The 11,044-nt window shown below is 31.1% G+C and overlaps 2 protein-coding genes across 4 annotated transcripts; both read left to right on the top strand.

The window, feature by feature from the left end:
• Positions 1–1,652: 1,652 nt before the first annotated feature.
• LOC120087135 (proteasome subunit alpha type-6-like) lies at positions 1,653–5,686 on the top strand. Its single transcript, XM_039044028.2, has 9 exons — positions 1,653–1,954; positions 2,653–2,747; positions 2,845–2,926; positions 3,334–3,430; positions 3,709–3,767; positions 3,885–3,967; positions 4,582–4,677; positions 5,037–5,096; positions 5,347–5,686. The coding sequence occupies exons 1-9, from the start codon at positions 1,879–1,881 to the stop codon at positions 5,437–5,439; spliced, it is 741 nt and encodes a 246-aa protein (XP_038899956.1). The 5' UTR covers positions 1,653–1,878; the 3' UTR covers positions 5,440–5,686.
• A 2,832-nt stretch (positions 5,687–8,518) lies between these two features.
• Positions 8,519–9,652, top strand: LOC120084928 (uncharacterized). Of its 3 annotated transcripts, none has more exons than XM_039040738.2 (2): positions 8,519–8,660; positions 8,936–9,652. In XM_039040738.2, exon 2 carries the CDS (start codon positions 8,943–8,945, stop codon positions 9,408–9,410), a length of 468 nt encoding a protein of 155 aa, XP_038896666.1. In that variant the 5' UTR covers positions 8,519–8,660; positions 8,936–8,942; the 3' UTR covers positions 9,411–9,652. The 3 variants fall into 3 exon arrangements, with proteins under 3 accessions (XP_038896666.1, XP_038896664.1, XP_038896665.1); XM_039040736.2 differs by having other exon boundaries at positions 8,923–9,652; XM_039040737.2 differs by having other exon boundaries at positions 8,521–8,660; positions 8,888–9,652.
• Positions 9,653–11,044: the final 1,392 nt, after the last annotated feature.

The following is an 11,044-nucleotide window of genomic DNA, read 5'->3' as shown; positions in this document are numbered from 1 at the left end:
TCTTATGAAAAAAAAAAAAACTTAAATTACATGCTTAGTCTACATAATGCGGAAAAAAGTTAAAATTTAAGATCGATAATTTAAAAATTATATTTTATCCATACGAGGATTTTATCAAATGATAAATACTATTTATGATGTTTTATCTGATTATAAAAATGAAATTCTAATTTAAATTTGGATTAAAGCCTAATTTTCTCTTAATCACATGAACAAAAAAAATTAACTTGACCATAAATTTGTAAATAATTGTGGAGGTGGACTGAGCTGGAATAATTCTGCTAATTCAAGCTATTATTGTATTGATGCTATATCATTGTTTTAATTGGGCCTAAGGTTATGGGCCAAAAAAATCTGAACAAACTTATCGGCCATGCACTTATGGGCCGAAGCATCTAAGCCTGGCCCATTTTCAAACGGTAGAAGGCTACTGAACAGAATGCAAAATCGTTCTCATTGTATTTTTATGGTTTAAAATCTGTTTTGGTTGGCTATTTTAGTCATTAAACTTTAAAACGTCCACATTTTAGTTTATAAACTTTTCAAAATATGTTTATTTTAGTCCTTACTATTAATATTAATATTTTGTTAACTATTTAGGGATGAAATATATTTAAGGATGAAATCGCGTCTAGTCTATGTTAATAGAATCTTAACAAGAATGACCAAAATCAACATCTTTTAAAAGTTGAGAGACTAAAACGAACATTTTTTGAAGTTTAAGAGAAAAAATAAGGACCAAAATAAGATTTAAATATATTTTATGGTATGTTTGGATTAACTTGAGAAAAAAATGTTTATTTTTTTATTTAAACACTTTTGATTAAAAAAAAATTAAATACATTTGAAAATATATTTTAAGTTGTTGCTAAACACTTCAATTTCTTCCAAAATAACATGTTTTTTAAAATTAAACACTTGAATGTATTCCAAACATTCCCTTGATTGTTTAATTTTAGTCTTTGAATTTCGTTAAATCTTAAATTAGTCCCAACTAAGCATTGATTAATGAAATATGTTCAACTATAGGAAAATGAGTCAACTTATTTTTAAATATAATAAAATGTCATTATCTATACCGATAGGCATGAAAATATTTATAATATTTTTGTTATTTAAAACAATTACCCAATTGATTGTTTCGAATAAAAAAAAGAGTTATATATTAGAACTTTTGAAAATATTATATTATGGGGAAAATATTACTTACCATTTTTTAGTACATTATTTACCCATTTTTAAAATATTAACATAGAAGACTAAACGTTGAATCAATTTAAAAAATATAATTTGATAATTGGAAACGTATTTGGAATTTTGGAAATTCATAAAATTGTGAAAAGATAAATTATACTAAATATTTAAAAAATTACTTAATAATTTGATATAATACTTAGTAAACATGACTAAATTTGAAGAAATTTTGAAAACAGTAAAATATTTGGAAAGATTACAAAAAAAAAACAAATCTCGATGTATAGTAAGGAATATCGGGAAGGCTCACAACAATCGATAACTTGTAAAAAGTTGATTTTTAACTAAAATCTGGTGGTCGATCTTAGACCGAACAAAATCTGTTTTTACGAGTTTTCAAAAAATGTATTAATTTTGTAGGGTGAAAACCAAAACGTATTATTTTTCACTCTCTCTCTTATATGTCTTAGTAAAATTAATAATAACAAAATAATGTAAAATGTAAAATAAAACAAAAGTTTGGAAGTGACTTCTGCCGGATGCTGCCTGACTGAGCGGTTTTCTTGGCGAGAAAGCTTTTTCGCGGCTCCACTGCTATATTCATTCATTCTTCAAGCTCTCGATAACCATTTTCCCCACAGACCCTAAACCCGTCGAAGCCCTAATTCTTCTGAACCCGTAGCCATGAGCCGTGGAAGTGGAGGAGGATACGATCGTCACATTACTATTTTCTCACCCGAGGGCCGCCTATTTCAAGTCGGTACGTATGCAATCTTCTTCGATCTCGTTTTGTTTCGATCGAATCAGTTCAACTTTCTGTTAGGGTTTGACATTTTCAATTAATGTTCAAGAATGATTGTTTCTGAAGTGACTTAGCTTGACTCTATAAGTTTGAATGGTGAAATCTCTCGTTACAAGACAGGAACATCTCCCTTCTGAAGTGTGGCGGTGTTTCAGTTAGTGTGGTGTGGTAACAGATGCGGATCAATTAAACATATTGAGTGTAGTTTCTCATTTCACTTGGGATTAGGTCGAGAGAATGCGTTTAGTATTCATCGCTCTCGGAATTTAGGGGAAGTGGGAACTCGAAATTCTATTTTCGTATTTGCTGCGGGAAAAAAAAGTTTGTCTCTCATCGGTGTAATTTAGAGTGTTGCCTTTGATCTGTGTGAGTATTGAGTGCGGTGTATGTATTAATTTTTTTTTTTTCCGGAAACCATAGGCTGAATTGCGAGGATCAACATTTAACGTCTAGGATGCTGGTTTTGCTTTTAGTGATTCCATGTATTAGAAAAGATTTCACAATGAATTGTTTCCAATCAGTAAATTGTTAGAAAATCACAGGCAACGGTGTTCCGTTTATCAAACATTTTTCCATTTGGTTTTGAGTTTTAGCTTGTCAGTTTGTCAGTAATGTTAAATTTTGATAACTTGTTCGTTTTTGAAATCATCAACTAGAGTATGCATTCAAGGCTGTGAAATCTGCTGGAACTACCTCAATTGGTGTCAAAGGGAAGGACTCAGTTTGCGTTGTGACTCAAAAGAAGGTCCCTGTGAGTATTATTGGTTTGGCCGTGCCACTTCCGTGAGTCTCTTATATTAAGGCTTAATATTTCATTCCACTTATAACAATTTCCTTTTTTCTTGCAGGATAAACTTTTGGATCAGACTAGTGTCACTCATCTTTTCTCCATTACCAAGTATCTGGGCTTGCTCGCAACTGGCATTACAGGTTTCTTTTATGTCTTTTTGCCACTTAGTTATTCAATGATGAATCATGAACATAGATTTCTTGTCTCGTGCTTGTATCAACTTCAAAATCAACTGATGGCGACGATGAAAGTGTACACACTGAGATAGCATCTTATGATAAACTGGGTCAAGAAGACTCCCTTGACGACGAAATTGTACACATTGAGATAGCAACTTATGATAATTTGGGTCAAGAAGACTCCCTTGACTATATATTCCTGAACTAGTCTTTTTATGTGTATGATACACACGTGTTTCTTTACACTACACTGTACTGTTATTAGTTCAGACTTCAGAGTACCACACATGACAATGCTTCACTGTAAAATTTTACTTATCTCAAATTTGAATGATGAAATCCTTATTCACTTTCTATACGGCATCCAGCTGATGCAAGATCACTGGTTCAACAAGCGAGGAATGAAGCAGCAGAGTTCCGATTTCGTTATGGCTATGAGATGCCAGTGGATGTATTGGCAAAATGGTATTCTGATTATATCTTTCTACAATCGTTTGCTTTTTGAGTAATAAATTACTTAGGAAGTGCTGGTGGTTTGTTTGTCTTCGGTTATGTGGCAATATTTAACCATGTTACAATATTTCTTTCAAGGTTAAACAAGGCTTTTAAACACAAAACCCTTGTGGAAGTATTATGTTGAATGTTGAGTGCTTTCCAAGTTAGATACATGGACATCAATCAATGAGTTTTGGAAGATGATTGCAGGAACTAGACTGATGATGTTGGGATTAATTGTTTTGCAGGATTGCTGATAAATCACAAGTCTATACCCAGCATGCTTATATGAGACCACTTGGAGTTGGTTGGTTTCTGGTTTATTTCTTATTTTAGATGCACATAGTGCTTGCTTGAACCTATTACTGTTATTGTGTTTGGGATTAGCAATACCTTTTTTTTCTTTCTTCTGGATTTCCTGTAGTGGCAATGGTTTTGGGCATTGACGATGAGTATGGACCTCGCCTCTATAAATGTGATCCTGCTGGTCATTTCTTTGGTCACAAGGTAAGTAACCTTTCAGAAGAAAGATAGGGTTAACTCTCTCTCTCTCTCTCTCTCTCTCGTGTTAAAATTCTTTTTCAGATTAAGTTTTTAATTTTTTTTAAAAAACTAAATATTGCTTCATCTTTTCACTGTAAAAATTAAGGCTTCTGTTGGCCCCCCCGGGGGGAAGGGATAAGGGAAAAGTTGTCATGCTTCTAAGGAAACCTTGTTTCAAATAGCATTTATTCATATACAAGTAGTATGGATATGTTTATGTTTTGCTTTTAGTTTTAGTTTTAGTTTTTTGTTTTTAAAAAATTGTACTAGTTTGCTTTCAAATGTTTTACATTCTATTGTTTAGGGAACCATTGCTATTTAGAGTACACTGCACTCGAGCTGCTACACAATCTACCTGATTTGATAGTGGTTGAAGAACGTGGGTTGACTTTTTAAGAATGACACGTTCTTTCGTAACTTAAGAACTGAAAATGAATGTTTTATTTATTAGTTGCTCCTACATTACCAACTATATTTGTTTGTCATGTACTCCATTACTTCGGTTTCTTTTACCTTTTGAACTTGATATTTTTATTTGGTTAATCATGCAAGTAAGACTTCACAACTATGTGATTTAGGCCACTAGTGCTGGACTTAAGGAGCAGGAAGCTATTAATTTCTTGGAAAAGAAAATGAAGAATGATCCTGCTTTTACTTATGAGGAGACTGTGCAGGTAGATCTCATTCCTTTTCAAATGTTTAGACCTTCTACCAGTCGCATGTTTTTCTCCTCTTTCTTGTTTTAATTGTGGGGAGGCATCAATACATCTATGCATTCTTCCTGGAAGAAATTTTTTTCACTTAATGTTTCTGAGTAATTCGGAATAACCCATTTTCGTCCGCAAGTATTTTGCTTAGAAAGAGAAACGAGGACTTAATGCAAAACATTCTCAAAAGTAACTTTGGACCTAATACCCCTCTTTGTTATTTTCACTTCATCTTCCATAATGCGATTTTGTTACCGGTGGCAACATAGAATTGCATATATTTTATGATTTCCTACATTTTAATGTCAATTTCTCTTTGTTCTTAGACTGCAATTTCTGCACTTCAATCAGTGCTGCAAGAGGACTTCAAGGCGAATGAGATTGAGGTACTTCATTTTCACTCTCTCTTCTCCAAGAAATATGCTTGAGAATCTGAGATTCTATCAAAAGGAATGTTACATTATTGGTCACAAATCCAAATTCTTATATGACATTCTAGCTTCTACTATGTTGACAAGTAGTTATGTATAATGTTAATTGTCATTGGCAAAGGGTGCGCTGTATTGTATATATGTTACTTAAGTCAACTGCACCACAATTATGAAGATAACATGAATGTATTTACATCCTTTATAGGTGGGAGTGGTTAGGTCGGGGAATCCCATCTTCAGAGTGTTGACCACTGAAGAAGTTGATGAGCATTTGATTGCCATTAGTGAGCGAGATTGATTGATGTGATTCATATGAAGCTCCCGGGAGAAGCATATTGACGACATCTAATGCCTTTGTTTCATATGTCGGTTATCGATGTGTTGCGTGATTTATATATGCAAGTTCTTGAGGTAGTATTTGCTTCTGAATTGTTGTAGACGGTAACATTCCCATTTTATTTAAACATTACCTCAAAAACACTCATCTTTAGAATTTGTATTTTCAGAGGAGATCATCATATTACATGATTTAACACAAAACAAAATCTCTGTTGGCTATAACATGATGGGAATTAGATTACGAACCCTCTCACGACCTTTTGAACAGATCTGTTTGATAGGTCGTACGTACAATTGTATCATTGAGTTCTAAAGATTAGTAAGTCTCTCTCTCTCTGCATTCTGATGTGAAAAAAATTATAGGGATCAGGAAGGTCTCTGGATGGCTTTTGGAAAATATCTAGAACTACAACAGTAGTGCATGTTCCTTTCATTGATAATTTAACACGTCATTTAACGAAATATATTTTTTTTATTATACGGTTAGACCCTGTTATTAAATATTCATGTTATGGTATGCAATGAATGAAGGTAGGGTAGTACTAGCTTTCCGTGGCTAAAAATGATGAGAGGGCTTAGCGATCTCTGTCTCACTCATCATTTTATTGATTAAAGCAGTGTAGAAAGGAAAAAACCAAGTTTGTTTGTTGATGGGCATAGATTTGATGGGAAAGGTATTGTGGAGCATTCATCGATAAATTAAAACTATATATATGGATGTCTTTTTCAGTATTGTATGTGAAAAGCCAAGCCAAAGCAATAATTTCAGCTCCTGATATTGGGCAATCCCCTTGGTCCTCCCATTTCTCTCTCATTATTATTATTAACATAAGATATTAGTGGACACACAGACCAGCCGACTTTTCTCTTCTAATCGCATCTTTTTTATTCAGCATAATCGCTCAGGTATATACTCTTCTCTTTCTTTCTACTAAAATAATATAAACCCATTTTTCTCAAGGGATGCTTCGAAATATTTAAAGAATTTATAAAGATAGCCAAATTTGGATTAGAGTTTATCAACAATGGACTATATTACTTGGGAGACTCTTATCAATAATAGGAATCTGCCACCGATAGTCTCATGGTTAGATTTTGCTATATTTGTAATTCTTTAAAACCATTGCTATACACTTAATTATTGATCTTAAAAGTACTACTTATTGCAATTACTCTTTTTTTTTTAATATTTTAAATTCAATTTAAATCCTATTACCCGTTTCTCTAATTCTAATGTTATTACTTTCTTTGACCTTACTCGACCTATTTTTTTTTTTTTTTTTAAAAAAATAATTCATTAGTTTTATAATATTATTTATGAACATTGATGACATACTACTCCTTCCTAATTGTGAAAGGAAAGCGGAAACGCCACATTTTCAATTCATACAATCCATTGACCTTCATTTTTTCTTTATTTCTTTTAATATATATTATATATATTTAATGCCACGCGATCGACTATGAGATTATAGTAATAACTTCACTCGAGGGATTTGTTATCTTTTAGTTTTATGTTGATTTGTTCAAATATTGTATACCAAATTTACACGTATTGAAGATGGTCTTTTTGATGTCATTGTAAATGAGTTTTATTATATAAATTGCAACGTGGCTTAAGTCATATGAACAAGTTTTATAATCAAGGAGGGCTCTCAGAACATAGGTTGAATTTTACAACTTTGTCCTTGATGTTTTAGAACTTTTACTTTTATCCTCAACATTATAATTTTGGTTTAAATACCATTTTCACAATGTAATTTTAATTTTTTGTTTTATTTAATTACTCTCAAAACGCTTGCTTTGGTTACTATACTTTTTTTAAGTGATCTTTTGGATCTTTATTTGAAAATATTTATATACAATGAACCACTTTTAATTCAAATTTAAGGTTACATTTTAAGAAATTTAGTTACAGAATGTCATGTTAAAATTTTGATCGACCAAAATGAAAATGAATAGGTCAAAATAGATGTTTCGATAAAATATGAACTAAACTAAAGGCAAAAGTATATGAATTAAATAATACTTAAATTGCTTAATTACTTTTTTTTTTTTACAATATTTTAGGTGGGATAATCGAATCTCAAAAGGTCAATAGTACAAGCTTTTGCCGGTTGCACTATGTTTATTTTGACTACCCTCCTAATCTTAGTTATAAGAAGTTTTTTTATGTTAATTTTAGCATAACTCAATAACTAATATACATTTTACAAATTATCATCTATCTCCACTCATACAATTGTTAAACTAAGAAGAACAATGTAGTGTAAAAAAAAAAACCAAAGAAGAAAGAGTTATTTCGAAACAAATTAAAAGATTAAAAAAAAAAACTAAGTATAATTGTGGTCCATTCAAAAGATGTTTCGAAACAAATTATAAGTTTTTTTTTTTTTTAAAAATAATTTAGGTGAATTAATATCTATTGGATCGAGAGTTAGATGAATACTGGTGTAAATTGGGATGTAAGTTGAATTTTATTGAATAATAGTGGAGTGGAAGGAAAAGGGAAAATAAAAAAAGAAAGTACAACTAGGAAATTACGTGGAGAAAGATTTCAAACGTAGCCGCACCGTACAAGATTATAGAATACACGTGGTCGAATAACATTGGTTAGTTAATTATAGAGGAAAAAACCTTCCAAAACAGCACATATTTGCTAAGTCTGAACTCGATTAACTGCTTAGCTGGCAGTCCAATATTGAACGGTTTAAATTTACCGACAGCGAATTTTGATGACGTGGCGCAACCGCATTTAGATCCTTTATAAGCCTTCAAATTTCATCTTCATTCCTATCTCTCCTCCATTACTCCAAACGCGCCCTTTCTCCTTCGTCTCATTTGCCCTCTGATTGCGTTCTTCCATTTTTCGGTTTGAGATCTGCTCTGAAGATCGCGAAGAATCCGCTTCCTTTGATTTAGGACATCAGCTTTGAAGATTCTGATTATAATAAAGGGAGAGAGTTTGATTTTCTTGGCGAAAGATTCTCAATCGGAACTCGGTTTTCTTTGGATCAGTTGAATTTTTAATTTGAAATGGTTTTCCTATGTGAAATTTCATCATCAGATGACGAAGAAGGAATTGGTGAAAAGGAGAGATAGCAGTAAAAGAAGCTGCGAAATTAGGCGGAGGGAGAAGGAAATTCTTTAATATCTGCTTATCTGCCTTTGCTTCTGTTGGTGAGCTTTCTCATCGATTTTCTCTATTGTCCTATTCGAATCAATAATTTCGAAATTTCTAGGGTCTTAGGTTGTTTGTAGATAGTTTCGTAATCGTTTGGTTTGTGGAACGCTGTTTTCAATATATAATTTCAGATTCTGTTTGTAGAGTCGTTATGTTATATTACGTTATGTTATGTCTGTAGTCGTTCTCAGCGATACCTAAACAGTAATTTCGAAACTTCTAGGGATTTGGAACGCTGTTTTGATGTCATAATTTCAGATTCCGTTTGCAGAATCGAGATGTCTGCAACCGTGCTCAGCGATACAATCCTAGAACCTCAAACAGCATCGACGAAGCTAATCGCTCACATGGAGGCGGAGTTCGTCAGATGCGATTGTTGCGGACTTAAAGAAGAGTGTACACCAGCATACATAGAACGCGTTCGTGAGCGTTACAGTGGAAATTGGATCTGCGGGCTCTGTTCCGAGGCAATCAACTACGAAATCCTCCGTTCCGATAGCTTAATCACCGCGGAGGAGGCCATGGAAAATCACATGAAGCTGTGCAAGAAATTCACGGCGTTGAAACCACCTCCAAATCCGACGGTGCATTTGATTACGGCGATGCGACAGATTCTGAAGCGGAGCTTAGATTCTCCCTCATCACGGGCTCTGAGGTCGATGCCTACAAGTCCGACGAAGAAAGGGTCACGGCCGCCGGCGCTCACTCGGACAGGAAGCTGTTTTTCGTCCATCTCTGGTTCGTGAATCATCAAAGGTACAGGATTCCAAGGACCACCTCCAACCAAAACTCAATCAAAATCAATATATTGGGGGATCCAATAATACTTTATATTCCAGAAAAATAAACTTAATCATTAGGCTAAATTATACCCTACACTTCATCTATGCTGGTTTTTTTATTCTTGTCATAATTGGCAAAATTCGAACCATTTCGTTGTGTAATTTAGCTTTTATATTAATTGAAGTTGGGTTTTTCTGTGCACTAATCTACTTGTTTCTTCCATTATTCAATATTTTAGGTCCATTCTTTTCTTTTCCGAAAAATTAAGTTGATAAATGCTGAATTCTTAAATAAATTTATAAAAACATTAAGAAAATGAACTTAGCTTAGTTTTATAAAACACCATACTTAACTACATGATAAAGAAAGTCTTAAATCTTAGGTTTAAGTTGTGTTTATAAATTTGATTTTAAAAAACAAACAATAAAAATGAAAGTTAGATTTAGTAATCATTTCGTTTTTTATTTTTTAATTTTAAAATTTGAACTTATTTTTCTTGGTTTTAGAATATACTTTTTTTTTTTTTAAGTATAAGAGTTGAATTATATATATATTTTTTTTCAAAATTAAGTCAGAAATTTTCAAAATTAAGACAAAATTAAGTCTTAATTTTTAAAAACTTGTATTTGGAATTTGGTTAAGAATTGTTTAATTAGTTTAGTGTTATGTTTCGTATACATTTTGAAGCGTTCAATTTAAAAAATTAAAAACAAAAAGTTAAATTGTTATCAAATAGCTAGACTTTGATTTTTTAGGTTATTTTAAAATTAAGGTTTTAAACACTACTTCTCATTTCTATCAAAATCTCTTTCATTAATGTTTTCTTTTTTACTTTTAAGAATTTGACTAAGAAAATCTATAATAGAAAATTTTGTGTAAACAAACATAAAACTATACGTTATGAAAAAAAACATATTTGTAAAAATTGTAAATTTTATGTTTGGTTTTTTCTGATTTTCTTCTCATATTATTTTTTTGCACATCCAATAAGTTCAATTTTCAAAAATAAAAAATAAAAACTCAAAATTTTCTTATTTTAAAAAATATAACATTGTTTTTCTCAAGTTATTGAATGCTTGATCGTTTAAATACTGATATATGTTTAATGTTGTCTATAACTAAAAATAGGTTGGAATGTTTGTTAAATAAATAAAAAAAAATTATTTTAGATACAATAACTAAAATAATCTTATCATCAATTTTTATTAATTTTTTTTTTTGTAATTTAAAATTTAAAATAATTTTTTAGTATGATAAATTTTGTTTGTTATAGATTAATTTTTAAATATTAAGAAAAATAGCTTTATTTAAAAAAAATATATCAATATGGTAAATTTTTTTTAAAAATATGCATTTACTTAATAAAAAATAGAATATAAATTTGATTAGATGAAAAATATATAAAAAAGAGCTTTTTTTTAGTATAAAATGGAAAACTAAATGTTAATTAAAAATTCTATCTGATTTTAAAAGAATAAATTAATGATTTTAATATATTTAATCTATTTTACCAAACGCAAAAAATGGTTAAGATTTTTTTCAAATGCTAAGTTAATAAAAATGTATGTCATTAAAAAAATGGTCCATGTTCATTTTT

This window comes from Benincasa hispida, chromosome 9, assembly GCF_027475165.1.
Source record: "Benincasa hispida cultivar pf3 chromosome 9, pf3_genome.v1.1, whole genome shotgun sequence".
Taxonomy (NCBI): domain Eukaryota; kingdom Viridiplantae; phylum Streptophyta; class Magnoliopsida; order Cucurbitales; family Cucurbitaceae; genus Benincasa; species Benincasa hispida.
The sequence above is the reverse complement of the archived record's forward strand: the minus strand, read 5'-3'. Positions and strand labels throughout refer to the sequence as shown.